This window comes from Rhineura floridana, chromosome 14 (genome assembly GCF_030035675.1).
Source record: "Rhineura floridana isolate rRhiFlo1 chromosome 14, rRhiFlo1.hap2, whole genome shotgun sequence".
NCBI lineage: Eukaryota > Metazoa > Chordata > Lepidosauria > Squamata > Rhineuridae > Rhineura > Rhineura floridana.
This window is the reverse complement of record NC_084493.1, coordinates 3,673,290-3,697,000: the sequence shown is the minus strand read 5'-3', so window position 1 is coordinate 3,697,000 and position 23,711 is coordinate 3,673,290. Positions and strand designations below refer to the sequence as shown.

General features: G+C 44.8%; 1 protein-coding gene and 1 long non-coding RNA gene across 6 annotated transcripts in view; both read right to left on the bottom strand.

Moving 5' to 3' along the window:
• Positions 1-7,803, bottom strand: LOC133369947 (uncharacterized). Its single transcript, XR_009759032.1, has 3 exons — positions 7,550-7,803; positions 5,791-5,975; positions 1-312 (listed from the first exon to the last, which is right to left on the bottom strand). It is a non-coding gene; the product is annotated as an uncharacterized LOC133369947 (long non-coding RNA).
• Positions 7,804-8,523: 720 nt separating this feature from the next.
• DPP8 (dipeptidyl peptidase 8) overlaps positions 8,524-23,711 on the bottom strand; it is a 31,484-nt gene continuing 16,296 nt past the window's right edge. For 3 of the 5 annotated variants that reach the window (XM_061595684.1, XM_061595681.1, XM_061595682.1), the window contains 9 exons: positions 23,265-23,344; positions 22,817-22,969; positions 21,699-21,834; positions 18,847-18,992; positions 17,159-17,305; positions 16,282-16,434; positions 14,490-14,632; positions 11,728-11,839; positions 8,525-8,925 (listed from right to left, as the gene is read on the bottom strand). In XM_061595684.1, the coding sequence (XP_061451668.1) occupies positions 8,800-8,925; positions 11,728-11,839; positions 14,490-14,632; positions 16,282-16,434; positions 17,159-17,305; positions 18,847-18,992; positions 21,699-21,834; positions 22,817-22,969; positions 23,265-23,344 (1,196 nt within the window). In that variant the 3' untranslated portion in view covers positions 8,525-8,799. Of the gene's footprint in view, positions 8,926-11,727; positions 11,840-14,489; positions 14,633-16,281; positions 16,435-17,158; positions 17,306-18,846; positions 18,993-21,698; positions 21,835-22,816; positions 22,970-23,264; positions 23,345-23,711 lie in introns of those variants that run through there. The other 2 variants (XM_061595683.1, XR_009759017.1) reach the window with 2 other exon arrangements.

Genomic DNA, 23,711 nt, shown 5'->3' with positions numbered 1-23,711 from the left:
CTATGTGATGTGTCCATGGAGTTGCTTTATCTGCTGTTGAGCCATTCTTTCTAAATGGAGAGCCAGGAATCCAGTTCTGAGGGCAGAATTTCTGGATTACCAGGGGCTGTGTTTTCTGGTCAGAGATCTCAGGATGCCTTGATAGAGGGGTCACCACAAGCATCCCGATATTCCCAGCAAGATGGATGGTGGAGCTGCTGTGAAGATGGCATTGCTACAGAGAGAAGGCTTTCCAGTTGTGTGAGATACCCCACCTTACCACTAATGGGAGTTAGGGTGTGGATTCAGATCAGAGCCTTTACTCCTGCACCTCTGAAATAAGAAAAAGAGTCCCAAGAGCCAAACTTGTTTCTTTACAAAGAGCATAGATTTCATTATGCAAAGCTATTTCAACAAAGGCAAATAAAATCTCAGTGTGAAGCTTCCTACCTTACTTCCTAGTGGTTCCAAGTGCCTTCAGAACTCTGGCATGTCTCATCTGTTCAGTTCACCTGGTGAACCTCTCCCCTTTTCAGGGTTAGGGCTCTTGTCATCAGCAGGCATGCTCTTAGGTTTCCTTATTCAGGCTCCTGCTACTTAGCCCACCGCTGGGATCTACTGCCCCGGACTTTGCAAATCTCCTTCCTCTCTTCTCTGTTCACCTCCCCCCTTGGCAATGCTTGCCATCCCCCATCATCATCATCATCCCACCCTTCCTCCCAGAAGGAACCCAGGGCAGCAAACAAAAACATTAAAAGAACTCTAAAACATCTTAAAAACATAATATTTTACAACATATTAAGACAAAACTTCTTAAAACCATCTTTAAAAAAAAGCTTAGAAAACATCTTAAAAGGCAATTCCATCACAGATGCAGACTGGGATCTGTGCTGTAAGCTTTCCTCTCTTAATTTACCACAGGTGATGTTCTTTTCCCTTATTCCTGCTCCAGTCAGTATCTTATTCCCATCTTACAATCAGTGCAGTGTAGTGGTTAGAGTGTTGGACTGGGACCCTGGAAACCAAGGTTCAAATCCTCAGTCAGCCATGAAGCTCATTGGGTGGTCCTGAGACAGTCATTACCTCTCAGCCTAACCTACCTCACAGGGTTGTTAGGAGGATAAAAATGGGGGGTGGGGGAGAACCATGTATGCTACTTTGAGCTCCTTGGAGGAAAGATGGGATATAAACATAATAAATGAATGAACAAATAAATAAATAAAATCTCTTGTTACCTTGACTCCTTTATAAATTAAATTTATTACAGAAAACAAATCTAGCCTTCCTTACTTCATTTGGTCTCTCTCTTCCTCTCCCCCCCCTGAACTTTTAGGCTGGCTACGGCCCTGATTGAAGTAGCCATTTCAAACAGCTCAGAAGCAAATGACATTAATCCCATCCTTAACTCTGTTAACATGCTTGACTTACATGCTTAACTTTGTAAAGGACCCCCTGTTTGCTAAAGAGTAGGCATAAATCAGCAGATGTTTTGGACTGCAACATCTGCCCCAGCCAGCAAAGGCCAAGAAGGGTGTAAAAGCATATTTTCTGATGGAAATGAAACGTTTCCTGGAAAATAGCTCACGGTCGTGTTCTCGAGCTGGGCCTATTTCATAACCCATTTTAACATAACGGCAGCGCTGTCAAAATGGCAATAGCTATTAATCAGGTGTAGAGGAAAGCACGCTCACTGTAAACTCATCTTCTGCCTGTCTTGTTCAGTTGATTTACTCTTGCCAAAATAGAGCTTTCTGTTTTAAATAATTGCCAGGGGGGGGCAGCATTCAGACAGCAACTTCCACCCTTCCCTTTCAGGAACAGCCATCCATTTATTTTTTCATTATTTATATCAGGCCTTGTTCACAAAAGGTCATGCTACAGCAAAAGGACTCCTAAGCAGGATGGAGGGACCAGCCAGGCAACAGGTTGCTGCAGGCCTCATTCAAGGGTAGCAAATCCTCAGCTTATGGATACCGCAGTTGGAATACTGTGACCAGTCCTAGTTGCCTCGCTTTGGAAAGAATATTGTAAAGCTAGAAAGAAGTTCAGAAAGAAGGCAACCAAAATTATTGCTGGGGTGGAGCAACTTCCCTATGAAGAAAGGTGATGGCATTTATCTGTTTATTTATTTATTAGATTTGTATCCCAGTAGGAGCCCAGGGCAGCAAACAAAAACACTCTAAAATGCCATAAAACAGACTTTAAAATATATTAAAACAAAACATCTTTTAAAAAAACAAAACATCTTTAAAAAAAAAACTTTAAAAAAATCTTAAAAAGCAATTCCAACACAGGCACAGACTGGGATAAAGTCTCTACTTCAAAGTTGAAAGAGGAAGGTCTTCAGTAGGCACTGAAAAGATAACGGAGATGGTGCCTGTCTAATGTTTAAGGGGAGGGAATTCCAAAGGATAGTGCCACTACACTAAAGGTCCACTTCTTATGTTGTGCAGAACAGGCCTCCTGATATGATGGTATCTGCAGGAGGCCCTCACCTGCAGAGTGCATCGATCGACTAGGAGGTGCATAAGAGATAAGACGGTCTTTCAGGTATCGTGTTCCCAAGCTGCATAGGGCTTTGTACACCAAAACTAGACCCTTGAACATGACATTTGGGTCTTTCCAGTTTAGAGAAGACTTTGGGTCCCCAGATGTTGCTGGACTACAATCCCCATCATTCCTGACCATTGGCCATGCTGTCTGGGGCTGATGGGAGTTGTAGTCCACCAACATCTGAGGACCCAAAGGTTGGGAAAGGCTGGTTTAGAAGAAAGGCAAGTAGAGATGTATGAAAGAAGGCATGGCACGGAGAAGGCAGATAGAGATTTCCCTGCCTCTCCCTCTCACATAACACTAGAACTTGTGGCCATTGGATGAAGGTGGATGTTAAAAGGTTCAGGACAGACAAAAGAAAGTCCTTCACACGGCGCAGAGTTAAACTACGGAATTTGCTCTCACAGGAAGCAGTGATGGCCACCAACTTCGATGGCTTTCAAAGAGGATTAGACAACTCCATGGAGGAGTAGAAGGCTATTCGTGGCTACTAGCCACAATGGCTATGCTTTGCCTCCATAGTTGGAGGCAGTGTGTTTCCAAATACCAGTTGCTTGGACTCACAGGTGGGGAGAGTGCTGTTGCGCTCAGGTCCTGTTTATGGGCTTCCCATAGCCACTCAACAGGCCTATGCAAGCAACTTCCTTGATTGGCCAGCCATTTTAATGATTATTTTGTGTTGTTTTTATGGTGTTTTATATTTTATTGCACTTGTAGAAATGGTTGTACACTGCCTAGGTGTTCACATGTTGGCAGTAGGTAAGGAATTTCACAAATACACAATCACCCAGGCAGCCACAGCCTCCAAATACTTGTTCAGGTCAGATTGCACCTATTAGCTTGGCTTAGGAAATAAAAGAACTGGGCACCATCAACATTTTAAACACACCGAGCATGACGCTCTGGATGATCTCAGAGCCCTCTCCTTATAGAGGAACTAACCCAGTACAGCTGGGATTGCCTGGTGTTTTGTCTCTGCCTGCTGGTTGCAAGAGAGTCTTCCATAATTTGAGCCAATGGTGCTTCCCAGGTGCAAGGGGCTTAAGAAAAGAACCTTCCACTGCGGATTGTAGGACAACGGTCCCTAGTTCCTGGTTCCAGATATGCAGACAATATCATACTCTTAGCAGAAACCAGTAATGATTTGAAACGAATGCTGATGAAAGTTAAAGAGGGAAGCACAAAAGCAGGACTACAGCTGAACGTCAAGAAGACGAAAGTAATGACAACAGAAGAGTTATGTAACTTTAAAGTTGACAACGGGGACATTGAATTTGTCAAGGATTATCAACACCTTGGCACAGTCATTAACCAAAATGGAAACAATAGTCAATAAATTGAAAGAAGGCTAGGACTGGGGAGGGCAGCTATGAGAGAACTAGAAAAGGTCCTCAAATGCAAAGATGTATCACTGAACACTAAAGTCAGGATCACTCAGACCATGGTATTCCCGATCTCTATGTATGGATGTGAAAGTTGGACAGTGAAAAAAGGGGGGTAAGAGAAAAATCAACTCATTTGAAATGTGGTCCTGGAGGAGAACTTTGCGCATACCATGGACCGCGAAAAAGACAATTAATTGGGTATTAGAACAAATTAAACCAGAACTATCACTAGAAGCTAAAATGATGAAACTGAGGTTATCCTATATTGGACACATAATGCGAAGACCTGATTCACTAGAAAAGACAATACTGCTTGGGAAAACAGTAGAAAAAGAGAAAGGCCAAAGAAGAGATGGGTTGATTCCATAAAGGCAGCCACAGATCTGAACTTACAAGATCTGGACAGGGTGGTTCATGACAGACGCTGTTAGAGGTCACTGATTCATAGGGTCGCCACAAGTCGTAATTGACGTGAAGGCACGTAACACCACCAAACTGCACAGGCTTCCTGTGTAGGGACACCCTCCCTGTCAGCGTGTCTTGCCTCAGCTCACCTAGTAGAATTTATTGTTTGTACACCGCCCAGAGCTTGCTATGGGCGGTATAGAAATTGAATTAAATAAATAAATAAATGCACATGTATTTTTCCTAAGAGACAGTGACTAGCCCAAAGTCACCCAGTGGACTTCATGGCTGAGTGGGGGATTTGAACCCTGGTCTAGAAGGCCATAGTCCAACACCTTAACCATTACACCACACTAGGGATGATGACAAGGATGCATTTTCCAGGCCAAGCAGGTATTCGATATGAAGGTTGGTAGGTGGGAGAATAAAAGTGTGTTTAAGGGTTGAGTGCATTCTCTTTGCTGCAAAAGTGTGTGTGTGTGAGTGTGTGTGTAACCTTGGGTCTGGGGGCCAAATGGCTCTCCGTCCAGCCCTCAGGACTCTTTCCCAGACCACATCCCTCTCCCTAGGCCATTCCTGCTTTCAATTTGTGCCTGACTGACAGGCCCAGTGCCAGTTGGGCACTCTCTGGGGGCCTTGGCGTTGAGAGGGGCCTCTACTGCTGGGACTGGGTGAGTGTAGCTCCTGCTCTGCGATCCGTGCTATCATAGGGTTGAAGAGCATGTGCCCTGATGCTGACGTGGATCAGGAAACGGCAAAGGCCTCCCCTGCTGCTTGCGCTGGTTAGCCATATAGCTTCCTGCAGTGTCATGTCAGTGCCCTGCACACGCATGCTTGCCTTCACCCAAGATAGTGGTGGGCATCAACATCCCCCCCTTCTTGGGTGATGGTAGGAGTGTGTGCACAGCGTGCTAATCTGTAATGTGTGGTTGGGCCTATTTGGGCCACTAAAACCTCTTGCTCACCTAGATGGAGAGATACGCATGTGTGTGTGATGTTAACACCCTTACATGTGGCTGGAATGCAGAAAAAGTAACAATCACAACTCTTGCTCTGCCTGCTTTATGCCTTGGGCTCCGCCCATCATTAGTATGCGCCCCCTGGAAAGGTTGTCCACAAGAGAATGTGGCCCTGAGTTTGAAAAAGATTCCCTGTTCCATATCAACACAAACGGATCTTCTATTGGCACCAATATTTTCATCCTTAGTGGAGAGGCAGAAAAATTAGAGAGGTTTAGTTTTTGAAGGGGTTACCAGATGTTTCTGGAACCATCGGCTACCAATTTATTCCTAAAAGCAGGAAAATGGAAGCAAAACTAAACACTTCCTCTTTGCATAGTGAGAAACGGTAAGGTTAGGAAAAGATGTGCAGGTGACAGATCGAGGACCTGCAGCCTGGTAACTATAGGCCAGGTGTTCTGAAACAGCAGAACTGTGTGTTCTCTGAAACCAAAAACCTGAACATTTACCTGGCAGTGCAGAACAAAGTAGACCAACGCATCAAGAGCTCCTCATCAAGGAGGGGGGGTAGAGATGCATGCCTGTCTCGCCATGTGAGCATTTGTAAAGCTTCCGTTGTCCAAGTGAACGGGTACGTGGAGGCGATGTCCCAAGGCTAGATGTGCCCAAGCTATCCTGGTCTTGCCTTCCCTCGCTTTAAAAGATGAACATGCAAAGCAATCAGTATTTGGTGCTGCAAGAGACCTCTCGCTCTTTGACGAATGTGGCAAGAGTTAAATAGCTAAGGGGCTTGAGGAATACAAAGGGTTGGTGGTGCTAAACTTTTAAGCAGCTTATGGTCTGCGCTTGCAGTACTCAAGAGACCTTCTTCCTCCGTAAGCTGGCTGGTTCACAGGGTCATAGGAAGCTGCCTCATACTGAGTCAGAGCATTGGTCCATCTAGCTCAGCATTGTTGACACTGACTGGCAGCTGCTCTCTGGGGTTTCAGGCGGGGGCATCTCCTGGCCCCACCTGGGAGATGCCAGGGATTGAACCAGGGGCATCTTGCATGTTAAATTCTTGCATTGTAGTTTGCAGTTTTTCTAACGCTTGCCTCTCCCATTAAGAATTCCAGTTGAGAAATGAATTGTAAACCTTCTAAATAAGCAGCTCTCTGAATTTAGTGTGGGTGCTTCTTTAAAAACAACATTGTTTTCCAATTAGCTGTGAGGGTATGCGATGGCTTTTAAATGTCGTTGGACGTTCTTAACGGGTTTAGATGGCCTTAATGGTGTTTAAATGTTTTTTATTTCTAATTTAGTTCAATTATTTCTAATTGCAGTTTCCCTGCTTTGTTGTTTCTCACCCTGGGCTCCTCCAGGACAAAGGGTGGGATAGAAACGTAACAAAGATTAGTAATTGCTTTTAAAAATGTTTTTAAATATTTTTAAAAATGTTTTTAAGATGTTTTATTTTAAAAATGTTTTAAAGATATTTTAAGATGTTTTTCGTGCTTTGTCCTTTGTTTACCGCCCTGGGCTCCTTCTGGAAGAGCAGAAGTTTAATAAAACAAGTAAGTAAATAAGGAAACAATAGTATTTAGGCAAAGGACAAGATAGCCACAAAAATATCACCTCATCCTTTATATAACCAATTAATCAGGGCTGGCACCAAGCATGAATGGTCCCTTGGGCACCACACTGCCCCTGGTCTGAGTCATCATGCTCTTAACCCCCCTCTCGAATCTGATGCAGGTGGCACAGGCTTAAATAGGCCCACCCGCCCCACCTATGCCCTGCATGGCAGTGTCAGCACCACCAAAGCACTATGCACACATGCCTCCCATCACCCAAGATGGCAGTGGGGGCATCAGCCCCTTAGGGATGCCCCTGCTGCCATCATGGGTGACGGGAGGCATGCATAGCATACTGGCATGCGGATGCGGGAGGTAGGTGGACCTATTTAAGCCTATGCTGCCTGCATGGGGTGTGTTTTCTGAGCGGTACAGCTCCTACTCCACAGCAGCGTCAGTTTGCTGGGCCCTGCAACCCAATGTTGGTGCAGATCGCAGAGTGGGAGCTTCACCCTCCCAGCCTAAGGAGGGGTCTCCCAGGGGCCCTTCTGGGCCACAGGGGCCCTCAGCCAGTGCCTGACCTGGCCACCAGCTAACGCTGGACCTGCCATTGGTCACTGCGCTCTGCAGGCAAGGTCCTCCTGCAGATACCATCTGATCAGGTCGTCTGTTCTGCACAACATAGCAATTGGGCCTTCAGCATGGTGGCACCTACCCTTTGGAAAGTCTTTCCTGGTAAATATTAGACAGGCGCAGTCTTTCTCGCCTTTTTTGGCACCTACTGAAGACCTTCCTCTTCCAACAAGCCTTTTAAGAAGAGATCTTTATCCCAGTCTGCATCCGTACTGGAATTTTTAAGATGTTTTTGTTTTAAATGGTTGTTTGCTGTCCTGGGATCCTTTGGAGGAAGAGCAGGATGTAAATTTAGTAAAACATCACCACCACCACATGCTCTGTCTGCACCCCACCCTTCTTTTCAGCTTCCACAATATAAAGATATCTGGTGTGCCTGCAGCCGAGATGAATTTTGTCTTGCAAATGCTATGCAGCGATAAAAGTCTGAACCCCCCCCCAAACCAGAACCACTAATGAGAGTATATCACATCAGTCCCCATGAAGATCCAGCTGCCTTGGTGTCAACTGTCCCTTCAGCACTCAAACCACACTTGCTGTCCTCTTCAGGGGCTTTCTTCTCGGAGGACCATGCAGGGCCGGCCAAAGACATTTTGCAGCCTGAGGCAAAGGAACAGATGGCGCCTCCTCCCCTTTCCTGAGTACAGAAGCCAACTGGACTGAACCTGGGTGACAAGATAGCATCCTCCACCTCAGCTGATGCAGCCGGCTGGAGAAAGGGAGGGCAAGATAGGCTGGGGAATTGTGTGTGTGTCAGGAGGAACAGCTAGGCGAATGCCATGCCACCCTAGTCTGTGGCAGCTGCAGAGCTGGTAGCTGTGGTACGTGCTCGTCAGTGGAGTTCCATTGCCACTCATGACGTTTTATTACACCGCTCAGTTTTTTGGGTGATGCATACTTTCATTTTTATCTCGTTTTAATCTGTTTTTGGGACATTTTCTTGAATGTTGCATTGTTTTGATGTAAACCACTTAAAGAGATTTTTATTGCCTGAAGCAGCTCTATTTTTACAACTGCAGAGAAATCGACCGCTGTTCGTCCTGCCTCTCAAGAGAAAACTCGCGGCAGTACCGGATAGCACAGACTTTCACTTTATTATTTACATTTAAAATTTTTCATGTGCTGTACAGAGCCGTCTCCTTGCATGGCACCAGGCTGGCTTTTAAAAAGTAAGAGTAAAAGGTAACAAAGCAAGGCTGTGCATGTGCTGATCGGTCTGAATAGGAGGCGGGCGCCAAAGACGTCACGTCCCGCTCCAAGGCGTTTGGTTAAGCAGCTGTACATGTCTGTGCTGAGAGTTCCTTGGGGGGGGGAAGTTGGGGGCAGGGGTCATCACTGCCCTGCCTTCAGCATCGCCATGCGTGATCCCAGATTTTCCTGGAGATAATACAGGAGGTGAAGTTCGTAGTGCTCTCCAGACTCAGGGACTCTGATGCTGTGCCTCTCCTGCGGATAGATCTAAAAGAGAAAAAAAGGGGCTCAATTCTCTCTCTCTCTCTCAAGAGTTATTCACACAATCAGCTACAGCTGCTTCTTCAGATGTCTTGTGAAGTCCTATCTCTTTACTCAGGCTTTCTCTCGACCCATAAGATCAAACCCTGTCTTCATTGTCAGAATTCTTGTTTTTAATATACTTTTATAGTTTTACTGGTTTTCTGCTGTATTTTCATTTTCATGATATTGTTTTTCATGTTGTATCCTGCTTGTGATATTTCCTGAACGTTAAGAGGTTTATAAAAGCTTTCAAAAAAAAAAACAAATGGGAGTCCCCAAACTTTTTGAGCAAAGGGGCACATTTAGAAGTGGTCCTGGGCAACTCCAAATAGCCATTTCACAGAAGAAAAACTGGCAATGCCAGAATTATGGGAAAAAACAGGCAAAACACCTAACCCCACCCCCAAGAATAAAATACAGGCAACCCTCCCCCCTGCCAACTAACCTCTACTGTTTCGAAAAGAATTAGGAGGGGCAGGAGGAACTTGCAGGTGCCAAGGCTCTATTTGAGGGTGCTGTAACCATGTTAGGAGCTATACCATGGGATGATTGCCTTGTGTCCAGCGCAGAGCTATTGCTTCAGAGCAGGCAGGACCAGAATCAGGTGGAGATCTTTCCTAATGGAAGTAACCACCGTAGGGTCATCTGCATAGCCCCACCTCCAAAGCAAGTGGGAGGAGGAACCACTCCTGGTGAACTTTCACCACTGAAGGAGAATGCAGCTTTTCCCACTTGTGCAAGACAAACCACTCCTGCATTTTTTCCTCCTTGAAACCTAGCCAACTCGAAGAAATTATGAAATGCAGGCTGCTCGATTTCATCTAAAGAAAGATGATCTTTTTGGTGCCCACTTTCAGAAAAAAAAATAAGTGAGGGCAAAAAAGACGAAAGAGACCCAAATAGCTAAAACTCCAAAATGCACCTTTTCTGCAATTTAATACCAGATTTACTGAAAAAGAGGCGGAGGACTTAACAAGACAGATTTTGCCATACGAACTGGAGAAATTAAGGCATACAAAATAATAAATTGCTATTTTTGGATAAGAGCAACTTTGGGTGTAGGCAAGTAATTAAAAAAACCTTTCTGTGTAACCCTAACAGCTTGCATCAATAGACGGTCTATTTTTAAGACCTCTCTTTTATCTAGTTTACTTCTACATTTAAAGTATTTGTTCCAGAAAAAAAAGAAAACAAGGATCTTTTTACCGACTGTTTGCCTTGTTAATTAAGGTGGCAATCTGCTACCCTCGTAAGCAGACGTGAATAGGATTGCACTGCAAATCAGGGGTGGTCACTAAGTGCTTCCTGAGGAATGTTTAGTTTGGCCCTTGGAAGCCCATCTGAAGTTCAGCTAAACGTTTTATGGTTGAGACTAAAAACGGTTAGAAATTTGTAACTCTGCCGGAGTTGCAAAAGTCATCTTTAATGCAGTGGCTGTGTTCAGATGATTGTATCCTGACTTTAAAAGCTGAGATACGAACAAGACTTTTAGATATGCATGGAGCATTCATGTGAGTGAGAGAGAAAACCAGCCAGCCAGCATGTCTTCCATTAACTATAATTTCCCATTTCATCTGAACCAGGAAACTATGGGTAAGAGGTTCACAACAGACAAAGACATGAAGCCATTATGGATATGAAGTTGGCTTAATATCCTGGCTTGTTCCGAAAGCATTAAACCATAGTTTCCCAGTTTGGACAGAAAGGTAAACTGTAGCTAATGGGAAACTTCCCAGCCTGTTTGCTCTAGTGTGATGGGAGGAGGGATAGGGCTGCGTGTGTGGCCAAAAGTCTTGTTCATATCTCAGCTTATTACACTGGGATACAAGTATCCAAATGTGCCAATATGTTAATACAAGATAGAGAAGAACTCAACAAAGAAACACTTTTCAAAAAGTTGAAATTTATCCACTTGTTTTGGAAGTCACCTGGCCAGACATTTGAAAATTAGTGTAGAGAAAGGTCGTGGCTTCTGAACATTATAGGGGATTTTTTCCCCAACGGGCAATTCAACGGGCATATTACGAATAAGGATGAAATCCTTAGGAGTAAGCCCAGTTGAATTTAATAGGGATTACTCCTGAGTAGACATGGTTGTAAATGTAAATAAGTTTATTTCAGTCAAAGACCAGCAAGTACAAAACAAACGAATCGTAATAATAAAATGCATATTTACAAGAGAAATGATTGGCCACGATTAATAAAACTGATAAAACCTTTTAAAATCTCTAAGTCAACTTTTTCCTGTGAGCAATGGCGTCTACACAGAATTTTGCCACCATACTAGCGACTAGTGATCCCGTTAGGATTGAACCGTTACGTTCTTAACGTTACGCAATAAAAAAGATTGCCCACAGGTTCATTTAAAAGGCAAAGAGAAATTATTTCTACGCATGACTAAGTAATGCCCTGCTTTCATAACTGTGAAGCATTTAAATCAACTTTATTATAAAGCCTAAGCACTCACTGGGGGGGGGGCGGAGGGGAAGACGTTTGTATAACAAAACACACTTCCAATGCCAAGATCACTGTCTGGACCACAAAATGCCCCCCAAGACAGACAGGCACCAGTCACATTGCACACCAAGCAGGCCCACACATGATTTTTTTGCAACTGAAATCTCCAACTTGGTGCCTTCCAGATCTTTTGGACTACAATTACCAGCACCCCAGCCAGCATGACTGCGATGGCAGCTGTCGTCCAAAACAGCTGGAGGGCACCAGGTTGGGAAAGGTGGCTCTAGAGCATTTCTCCTTTCTCCTTACCTGTAGATCATAGGGCTTCCCAGCCCTGACCAGAAAACTAAGCAATATGCTGGTGTGTGCAAAATGAACGTTTTCATCTAGGAATCCATGGAGCAGCAGCAACCGGTTGGGTCTGAAGAAACCAGAGGAAAAACAGGACACAAAGATGTATGTCTTTCATTAGAATTTATTTCAGTCCTTGTATAAACTAAAGACACTGTAGGTGCTTGTTGTGGAAGGGAAGAAGAGGCGGAAAGGGCAGTCCTTGAGTGCCAGTCCTCGCCCCAAGCAGGTGGACCATTTTCCATTGCTATATTTTTCCATAGGAAAAAAAATCTTTTTTTTAGAAATGCATTGTTTCATAAAATTAGTTAGTAACCAAATGAACGAACACAATGCAAGTCACACTGGGCAAATTGAACAAAGGATACAATACTAGTCAACATTTAAAAATCACATTATCTGACTATCCTTAGGAAGCACACTGATGCACATCTTTAGGCATCCTAAAATGAGTATGCTAATAGTCCTCAGTGTCTTCATTTCCCCCTCCACTTAGAAATCTAAATAATGTAAGGGAAGCATAGAATCAGATTAGTAGAGTTGGATGGGGCCTATATGGCCATCAAGACCATCCCGCCTGCTCATTCAGGGATCCAACTTAAAGCATACCCGACAGGCGGCTGTCCAGCTACTCCTTGAATGCTTCTCAGTGTTAGAGAGCCCACCACCTCCCAAGGTCATTGGTTCCACCTCCATACCGCTCTAACAGTTTGGATGTTTTTTCTGATGTTCAGTACTCAAGATGAGGCCTAACCAGTGCCAAATAGAGGGGAACCAATACTTCACGCGATTTGGAAACTATCTCTTAATGCAGCCCAAAATAGCATTTGCTTGTTTTGCAGCCACATTCCACTGTTGCCTCATATTCAATTCATGATCAACAACAATCCCAAGATCCTTCTCACATGTAGTATTGCTGAGCCAAGTATCCCCCATCTTATAACTGCATTTGGTTTCTTTTTCCTAGGTGCAGAGTTTACACTTATCCCTGTTTAATTTCCTTCTGTTGTTTTCAGCCCAATTTGCCAGCTTGTCAAGATCACTTTGAATTTTGTTTCTGTCTTCCAAGGTATTAGCTATCCCTCCCAATTTTGTATCATCTGCAAATCTGATAAGCATTCCCTGCACCTCCTCATCCAAGTCATTGATAAAAATGTTGAAAGGCCGGCCCAGGGCCCAGAGCCAAGCTCTGTGATACCCCGATTGTTACCTCCCCCCACTTTGAGAAGGAACCACTGATAAGCACTCTTTGACATGTTTTAGAATTCCAATAAAATAATTTCCAAACAAAGCTTTGAAATTGGTTTCTAACATTAACACTGCAATTCTGTGAATGACTATTCAGGTGTAAGTCCTGTTACGTTGAATGGAGCTTACTCCCAGGTAAGAGTGCATAGAAGGGGTGTAGAACTTGTGGCCCTCCAGATGCTGCTGGACTCCAACTCCTATTGGGACCAGCAGCCATGACGGCCAATGGATGGTCAGGGTTGTTGGAGGCCAGAAATATTTGGAGGACCACAGGTTCCTTATCTCTGGTGAATAAGGATGGCAGCGTAAATGCACTTAAACCACTGGCGGCTGGTGACTCCATGGCAATGGGGCCGTGGAATCTGCTCCTGGCTTTAATCCAAACTTTCATAGTTCAAACTAAAACCCAGAGAGGATTCCACAGCCCCACTGCCATGGAGATCCCAGCTGCCACTGATCTGAAGCAACTGATGGTTGTTGGTTCATGCTGAAGCACCTTGGACAACTAATTCAGACTAAAACCAGGAGTTCATTCCACTGCCCCACTGACATGGAGCCATCAACCGCCACTGACGTAAATTGATTTCCACCCCAATCAAACATTTCAGTTCAACTACTTTTGGCTATTGAAAAAAACTGTTCAGATAATATAAAATATTATGGTTTATTTTCATATATTTATAGAGTAGGTATAATGTTATAGCTTGTTTATATATCACTTTTCAGCCTAAGGCCAAAAATAATGTCACAGGCATTAGTTAAGTCAAACAAGCATATGAAATCAGGTCTGCTGATTTAGGATAGCAGAAAAATGTTCAAGTTTTAAATTTTCCTGGAAAAACTTGCATCGTTGATCCCAAACCTCCAAGATAATAAACTTCCTCCAACCTCTGTTCCAGGATGGTGAACAGAGAAGAGGGAGGTTGGAGTGAAATGAGGTGGGAGATGTTTGCTAATAAGAAAAACTTCCAGAGCCACAGAATGCTCAGGAAACAAGCCAAGAGGAAAAGGTGGATGTGGTTAGCTGAACAAATCCCCCAAACTGAAGAAAAGGATGGAGTGTGTGTGTGTGTGCATGTGTGTATATAGAAAAGATGTCCAGGCCGCTCTAGGATACAAAACACAATCTTCTCTCTCAAGCCCAGTAACAACAAGTTTGGCTGATCTACAGCCAGCCACTAGGGTGGTGTGTCTAATGAACGCACTTAATTAGCACTGGGGCTAATTACATAATTTGAGGCAGGGGGGAGGTCTGTCTGCAATTTCTTGAGGCAAAAGTTAATACTTTAATGACAACAAGACTAGAAAAGCAGATTACTCGTAATGGGCCGTGATTATGTAAATGCCCATTCAAGTTTATTCAGTGGTTGTTTTACTACCACGCAAGCGTTTAAGCATTTAATTAGGCAAGAAACGCAGCAGGAGAGGGGAATATTGCACAGTGGGGGGTGGGGAAACGCACACACACTTACTCTGAAGGAAACTTATCCGCCTGCATAGCCACAGAGCCGAGATAATAGCCTTGCTCGTTATTATCCGGATGACCCATGTAGTGCTCGGTGTAGCCTGTATCATAGAACAGCCAAAGGGTGACTGGTGCCCCGGCAACGGCAACCTGCAAGTAAGCCCCCAAAACAATATTTTCAATATTTATCATCATCAATTTCATTTACGAGTGGCTTCCTTTGTGACTTCACCATACAATTACAAGATGTATAAAAGAACTGCATAAATAAAAGTGGTTAAAAACAATTACATATATAAAAGCAGGGCCTTTTTTGGGGCGATGGTACTCACCAGCACAGAATAACGTCACCTCTTTTTAAATGTATATATTTTATGATGAGCTTCCGCCTGGCTCTTCAGGCAGGCTTTTGGGGTGGGCTGGATTTTGTGATCATTGGTTTCAGATTTTTAATGTCTAATGTATTTGTATGTCTATTTTGTACGTCACCCAGAGTGGCTGGATAAGCAGCCAGATGGGCGACTAATAAATTCAAGAAATAATAGCGCGCGCGCGCGCGCGCGCGCACACACACACACACACACACACACACACAGAGAGAGAGAGAGAGAGAGAGAGTATATTTTACCAAAAAAGCACTGCATAAAAGCAATTGTCTTGTGAACCGCCCAGAGAGCTTCGGCTATGGGGCAGTCTATAAGTTTAATGAAATAAAAATAATGAAATAAATTATAAACCCAATTTCAAATCGAATACAGGTACCGACTTGGATAAAAATATCCACTTAAAGGCTTGCTGAAAATGGAAGGCCATCAGTAGATGCTGAAAAAGACAACAGAGATGGCGGCTGTCTGACATATAACGGCAGAGAGGTCCAAAGGGTAGGTGCCACCACACTAAAGGCCCGATTCCTACATCATAGGGAACTGACCTATGTATCTGCAGGAGGCCCTCTCCTGTAGAGAACACTGATCGGTTGGGCATATAAAAATACCCTGGTCCCAAGCTGCATGGGACTTTGTACACCACTACCTAGTATCTTAAGCTCAACCAGGGCAGAGATGACTAACTTCTTCATTTTATGAGGAAGATGACAACTGGGGCATGCTGCCTCTGAAAATGGTGGCAGAGCATAGCCATCATGGCCAGTAGCCATTGATAACCTTATCCTCCATGAACAAGGCTATAAATGGCTAATAGCCACGATGGCTATGCTCTGTCTGCACGGTTGAAGGTGGTATACTTCTGAATACCAGTTGCTGGAAACTGTAGGAGGGGAATGTGCTCTTGTACATTGGTCCTACTTGCTGGCTTCCCATTAGGGCATCTGGTTGGCCACTGTGAATACAGGATGCTGGATTAGATGGGCCATTGGCCTGATCCAGCTCGCTCTCCTTATGTTCTTACAGTGAGTTTTGCCATACAAACTTGACCCCTTGTGAATGGGGTCCTTTGGAGAAGGGCCATAGCTCAGTGGTGGAGAAATTGCTTTGCATGCAGAAGGTCCCAGGTTCAATCCAGAATGGCATCTCCAGGTAGGGCTGGGAGAGACTCCTGCCTGCAACCCCAGAGAGCCGCTGCCAGTCAGTGCAGACAATACTGAGCTAGATGGATCAATGGTCTGACTCAGGATAAGGCAACTTCCCATGTGTTTTTAAGTTACGTTCTATAGATAACACAACAAAGCCTAATAAGATCTGAATGGTCAAATGAACACGACATCTTTTTAAAAGCCGAAAATAGAAATGCACGAACAGACACCAACATACAGCTAACGTGCCTGTTGCAAATTAACCTACCTTGAAGATCTCTGGCTTCTGCAACAATGCCATAAGGGAAAGGTATCCCCCATAGGACCAGCCGTGAATGCCGACCCGGTCTAAATCAATGAAGTCATATCGGGAAGCCAAATACTGCAAACCTTCCACTTGGTCGCTTATTTCAATTTGTCCCTGTTGGAAGAGGAGTTTTGATTGTTTTGCAGAGAGCCAGTGGTGGCCGATGGCTCCATGTCAGAGGGGAAAATGGAATCCGTTCCGGGTTTTAGTTTGAACAGCTCCTTCAAAGTTTGGACTAAAACCCAGAGCAGATTCCACTTTTCCCTCTGACATGGAGTCACCAGCCCCCACTGCAGAGAACAAGCAACCTGACAGTGGAGTTGCTGTGAACCCTCTTAATACTGGGAAGCCCCTCCCAAGAGAACTGCATGTCTTGAATGCAGAGGGACCCAGATTCAATTCCTGGCATCTCCAGCTAGGCCTAAGAAAAATATTTCCTCTTGCCAAGACCTAGACGAATCACTGCCAGACATATTTAGGGTGAGAGAAAAAAATCAGCAGAAGGGCCACATTCTCTTCTGGGGGCCACATGCCAGCGGTGGGCGTAGCGAGTAGCAACATTTTTACCTTTACACAGTATTATTTATGAGACACACTTTCTAACTGGCTTGTTTTGTTGCATTTGTCACTGCGGGTGTTTATAAGGCTTTGATGGATTTTTTTTGGTACTCTGTATTTTTATTATGGGTTGATTTTTAGACTTGCAAACTGCCTAGAAACCATTTTGGCATTTACATGGTATATATGTACTATTGCTACTACTACTGCCCATTAATAAAATGCAAGGCCAAAGCAGTCAAGCCGCTGTCAGAAACTTTGTGCCTATTTAACTACCTACCATCTTATATTTAAAGGCACCTTCAAACTTCAGTCCCCGGTGACAGGATCCCCTGTTGTCAATCACCACTACAACATAACCAAGGGAAGCTAGTGTGTTCAAGCGGAAATACTTGACCCCTTTAAAGCAGTTGTTCACAAGTTGCACCTAGAAGGAAGCATCAATTAATCTTCTACGTTTCACATGGGAGGACTGATAAAAGCATTTTTAATGACGTTCTAACAGTGTAAGAGCAAACTTAAAATATGATAAAATCAAGGCAGGACAAAATAAAAAAAATCTGAAATAAAGTCATAGAATCGTAAAGTTGGAAGAGGCCTATAGGGCCATCGAGTCCAACTCCCTGCTCAGTGCAGAAATCCAAATTAAAGCATCCCCGACAGGTGGCTGTCCAGCTGCCTCTTGAATGCCTCCAGTGTTGGAGAGCCCACCACCTCCCGAGGTCATTGGTTCCATTGTCAGACCGCTCTAACAGTTAGGAAGTTTTTCCTGCTGTTCAGCTGAAATCGGGCTTCCTGTAAGTGGAGCCCATTATTCCATGTCCTGCACTCTGGGATGATCAAGAAGAGGTCCTGGCCCTCCTCTGTGTGACAACCTTTCAAGGACTTGAAGAGTGCTCTCATCATATCTCCCCTCAGTCTTCTCAAAGCTAAACATGCCCAGTTCTTTCAGTCTCTCCTCACTGGGCTTTGTTTCCAGTCCACAGATCATCCTCATTGCCCTCCTCTCAACCTGTTCCAGTCTGTCTGCATCCTTCTCAAAGCGCTGTGTCCAGAAGTGGACACAGTACTCAAGATGAAGCCTAACCAGGGCCAAATAGAGGGGAACCAATATTTCATGCGATCTGGAAACTATACTTCTCTTAATGCAGCCCAAAATAGCATTTGCCTTTTTTGGAATCTGCTTCCTTCATAACAAACGAATTATTTCATTTTTGCATTATTTATTTATTTATTTGATTTATATCCTGTCCTTCCTCCCAGTAGGAACCCATACTACAACTTCTCATCTAATGTTTTCCCTGGGGTTCCCCCTCCCCCGCCCATGTTCCAATATAGCGTTGGGGGGGACGGGACGTGTGGCCCTCCAGCTGTTGCTGGACAACAACTCCCATCCATCGCACACCATTAGCCATGCTGTCAAGAGCTGATGGGAGCTGGGAGAGTTTGGCAACATCTGGAAGGCAACAAGTTCCCCGCGACCGCAAGATGCGATATACAGACACCAGCCTTCGAAAGACCCATCGCTTGTTTACATCCCACCCCTTAATCTCTGCACTGATATTCTCTGCCATATTTCCCTTCTCCATTCATCTAGGACAGGTTTCTCCAACCTGGTGCCCTCCAGTTGTTTTGGATTGCAACTCCCATGGGTGCTGCCATACTTGGATTCCTGCACTGAGCAGGGGGTTGGACTCAATGGCCTCATAGGCCCCTTCCAACTCTAATATTATTAATAATTGCATTTATATACAGCCCCATAGCTGAAGCTCTCTGGGCAGTTTACAACAACTCTACTATTCTATGAATCTATTGAGTCTGACAGAACTGAGCTTGTCTGGGTGCAGATTGCCAGGGGCAGGGTTTCAGTGGTGCCTTTTTCTTTTACAGCTAGTATACCCACAACTCTGGCTTTCTGCTGCCAATAAAGATGTTATCAACTGACTGGTCTTCCCGAGAGAGACTCACCTGGGGGCCTCCATAAATGAAGAGCACCGTCGGATATTTCTTCCCGAGTTGCAGATCGTGGGGCTTGTACATCATCCCGTAGAGAAAAAATCCCGAGGAACTCTCGAAAGAGAAGATCTCAGGGGGAACGTAATCTGGGAGAGGTCCTGAAAGGAAGCGAACAAGCGTCATCTGCGTTCCAACACAGGGATGTAAGGAGCTGCCTTACATCGAGTCAGACCATAGGTCCATCTAGCTCAGCATTGCCTACACGGACTGGCAGCCGCTCTCTGGGGTTTCAGACTGCCGACATTCCCAGCTGTACCTGGAGGTGCCCGGGGATTGAAACTGGAAGCTTCTGCATGCAAAACAGATGCCCTACCTCTGAGCTACGGCCATTTCCCATAGTTAGGGGACGGGATGCAAGAATAGAAATGGCCCTTGCATCCCACTTCCAACATCCACCGGTTCCCAACCCCTATAGTACCCTGTCTAACTATACACACGCCTCAAATTCAAAGCCAGACATCAGAAATTGCTTGGGCATTGGAAGGGATGTCCCCTGGCGCTAGGGACATCCCAAGTACTGGCCAGTAGACCCATGGGTCTCCAGCAGAGTAGCTGTGGCTGAAACGGATTTAATAACCTCATCCCAGTCTGCTTCTGTGTTGGAACTGCTTTTTGATACGTTTTTAAAACTTTTTTTAAAAACCAATGTTTTTAACCTTTTTTTAAAAAAAAGTCTCGAAAGCTTTTAAAAAAATGTTTTTTAAAGTCTGTTTTGTTTTAATGTATTTTAAAGTCTGTTTTTATGATGTTTAACGTGTTTTTAGCGCTTTCGTTTGCCGCCCTGGGCTCCTGCTGGGAGGAAGGGCAGGATATAAATAAATAAACAAACAAGCAAGCACTGTGAATAATAAGCAGTTTTGCGTGTTGTTATTGCCCGCTGCGGAGGCTACAAGTAAGGAGGCTGGCATCTCGTGCAACAAAATGGCCCTACTACTGGTTGCCTCCTCTTCCCTTTTTTAAAATGTCTGAATGCACCTGCATGAAGTCAGAGTCCAGCTGCACAGCCACCATCCCTACACCAGGGATGGAGACCCTCAGGCCCTAGGGCCAAATACACCCCTCCAAGCATCTCTCTCCAGGCCACACCCATCACCAGCCCTGCTGTGCACCCTCTTCAAGTGCTTTTGCCTGGCTGGAATGGGTCTTTGAACTCTGATCACACGTGTGTGTGTGTGTCTGTGTAAACCTCCCACTTTTGTGCGACTGGAATGTAGCCACTGCCGTCTGGTGAATCCATGTCAGTGGGGCGGTGGAATCTGCTCTGGATTTTAGTCCAAACTTTCAAGGAGCTGTCCAAGGTGCCAAAAACACCAGCTGCCACTGATTATAGCCTACTGTGACATCACAAGACTATGTAAAGATGTAATCCTGCTTTTGCTTACGTTTGCTTGCTAATGTATGTCCGTATTTGGTAAGCAGAGAGGGGAGGGGTAAAACGTAATGTTAGGGAGGGAGTGTTTGGCGTGAATGTCTCCGATTCGGTGTTGGATTCTCTGGTTGGGAGGAGGGAATGAGTGAGGGTTTGTGTTTAAAATTTACTGGAGGTTTTGTCAGTTGGGGAGTCAGTTGGGTTTAATTCTGCAGCTTGGATAGTTACATAGATTGGGGTAGAGAGTGGAGATTGGCCTGGGTAGGACTGTGATTTAGTTCGATAGTGTAGTATACTGTTATATCGTGTCAGAGCTTATTTCTATCTGTGAGGTTTAAAAGTTGTCATCTGAAAAGAATAAAATATCATCTTGTTTTTTTACCGTTCCATACTCACGCCTATGCTTGGTTAGTGCACGCCATAAGTCAGTATCAGTCAGGGAAGTGGCGAATAAATGAATGGTGCTGAAATTAAATTTTTCTAGGCAAGTACTATAAAGCTGTTTTACTCTGAAACTGGTGGAAGCTTTATACCATAAGCCTGGGTATCCCTTGAAGGAAGGATTGCCTCACACACAACCTAGCAATAACTACATCTACTGTGGGTTTGGGGTATCCAGTATCACCCAGAGATAAGGGTGGGATACTGTGCAGTGCCCAGGCTGTGAGTGAAAATATCGCACACAAAGGTTGGGAAATGCTGAACAGCCTCTGTACATGTGCAAAGGGTAGATAATAGATTGCCTAGAGGCTGACAGCCCCCTCATCTGCTGCAGGAAGGCAGGCATAAGTGGATGGGGATGTCACACCTGCCATACAAAGGTAAGAGTTGCATCTATTGCTCCGCCCACCTTCATCTCTCGCCACACCCATCACCGGCATATGCCCCCCTCCCCCGAAGGCTGTCCACAAGGGAATGTGGCCACCTGGCTAAAAAAGGTTCCCCACCCCGCCTTACACAGTTCCACCAGTTTTCAAGTGGGTTACTCACACAAGGGGTATTGTGAAATCACCTTGAGAGGCTTCCCAGGGAGCAATTTGTAAAAGAAACAAACAAATCAGGAACAGCTTCACAGAGGATAGCTGACCTAAAATGCCAACGAGAAAACAGCCTCGCAGGCAGAGGTGTGGAAACTGTGTGTTGTGTCTTTAAGGGGAACGGTTTGGGACTGACACAGGGAGAGGCCTAGGACATCTTTTTATTTAACTTCCACTGAGTATTATGAAAAGCGAAAACAAATGGGTTTTTCCTGCTCTTTTCTTTGCAGTTTGTAGAAACAGTTTAGGTTGTTGCAAAGCAAGTTTGTCAGCTAATGAAAGCAATCAGTGTTCAAGAAGTCAAGCCTCCAAGAACCATCAATCCTGTTACAAAGACCTTGGCTCTTGCATGAAATGTCCTTTTGCCTCTGAAAAGCTGTGCACCCAACCTGAAATACCTGCAGAATCTAAAATGGTGGCCCAGAATTCCTTTGACCTGTTGGCAAAATCATCATCGAGGCCAGTTAGCTTGTAGAGAGACACCTGATGCGGGTTCTTCTGGTTGCTGAATTTGCAAATCACCATGTCGCAGTTCTGGGAACAGGAGGAGAAACAGTCACTGCCTGTGAACTGACTTGGGCTCATAAGCCTACAACCCTCCAAAGCATCTCTCAGGTACCAGATTAAAGCTGGGAGCAGGGATGGGTGAGAATTTCGATTCAGTTCGCATTTCAAGCAGAATTTATCAAATTTGCAATTTCTGAATCCTTCAAAATTCGCATTTATTAGAATGTTGAGATGCAGTTCACCAACTGAACAACATTTACAAAAATGCATATATTAGGGGAAAGCGTGCATAAAAATGAATAAGTGAGTGAAAATAACAGGCAAAAAGGCATGAAATGATGAGGAATGGCTTGCAACAATGTGCCTTTGTCAAAACTGCCTCCAAAAATGTGTTTATTTGGAGAAATTCACACTAAAATGGTTGAGAATTTTCATGAGGATGTAAAAAAATTATCACAGAACACTGTAGAAACGTAGATAACTGAATTTAACATTGGAAAAATGAGGAACTGAGAGAAGCAAAACTGGCAGATCTTCCCATCCCTAGCTGGGAGCCTGACCTCCTTCCGATACAGGAAATATGACAACAGAGCTCTTTGGACACTCTACAGCGCTCCATGTTCTGCTCAGAATACCCCTGCATGACGTCATACCACAGACAAGGGCTTGAGGTTGAGATGGTAAATGGAAGGACATACAGAAGAACTGGCTGGATTAGGCCAATGGCCCACCTAGTCCAGCATCCTATTCTCACAGGGGCCAACCAGTGCTCCGGGGGGAAACCCTAGAACAGCTTGGGGGTGGAAAATCCTTGTGCTAACAGAACTACTTGCCCAGCGCTACATTGGATACAAGTCCAATTCCCTGTCTTCCTAACTAATTTGAGGATAAGGAAAAGGGGGCTCCAAAGCAGCCGGCCTGGCCCCCCAGTAAACGCAAACTCTTGCCCCTCTCCCTGTTTTTGAGGCATTCACAGCAGAGCAAAGCCACCGAAAAGGAGGCCCGGTACCTGACTGACGCAGCAGGCGTGGGAGAAACCACTTTCTGTCAGCCGCTTCACCTCTCCGGGGTTCTCGTAGCTCACAACATACAAGTGGTGTTCCAAGGGAGAATCCTTCGTACCTTCAAAATATACCAGTTTTTTAGCTTCATCCACCCGGATCTGATAAAAAAAGCACACACACATACAACGAAACGAAAGACAGAAATGACCCCAAGTTTGTACCGTCAACAGTTCCCAGGCTGGATTTAATTCCCAGTTAATTCCAACTGCCCACGTGGAAAGTAAATTCAGAAACTGAAGACAGAAAGTACACGTGGGACAGTTTCACCCTTGATCAGACAAGTTGATGCTCAACCCTAGGTTAAGCTCATGCCTTTTTTGGGGGGGGGAGCGAAGCATGTATTTAAATTCCTGAATGCATTCGACAGATAAAAAAAATTAAAAAGGGTCTTACGCTGGATCCATGTCGGCCAAGGACTTCCCATTCCCCACTGGTAATCGGTACCTCCTCTTTGACAGGACACAGGAAATCGCCTTAAAACAAAACACCAAGATCAAAATTATGGGACCATCTGTAGGTTGGACCCACTTCTGTAATACAGTTTTCTGCAGTATCAGTGGCAGAGTGCCGTGCCTAGCCCTGACCTGGCACCAGGCACTCCGCAAATCAAGGGCTTTGAGGAACAGGCAGGGTCTCCTGAAACCAGTGCTAAGAATCATCTTGAGGGGCTTTCTGGGTTGAGACCTGCCACAGAACCCTTGGAGATGTCAGAGGAGGAGATGGTGCCACACCCTGGTCCTCAAGAATGCTGGTGCCAAAAGACCCAGTCCAGGCAACCAACAGTCATCACACAGCTTGTAAGTAAGCAATCCCTGAAATGCCTTTACTACCAGTAGCTGC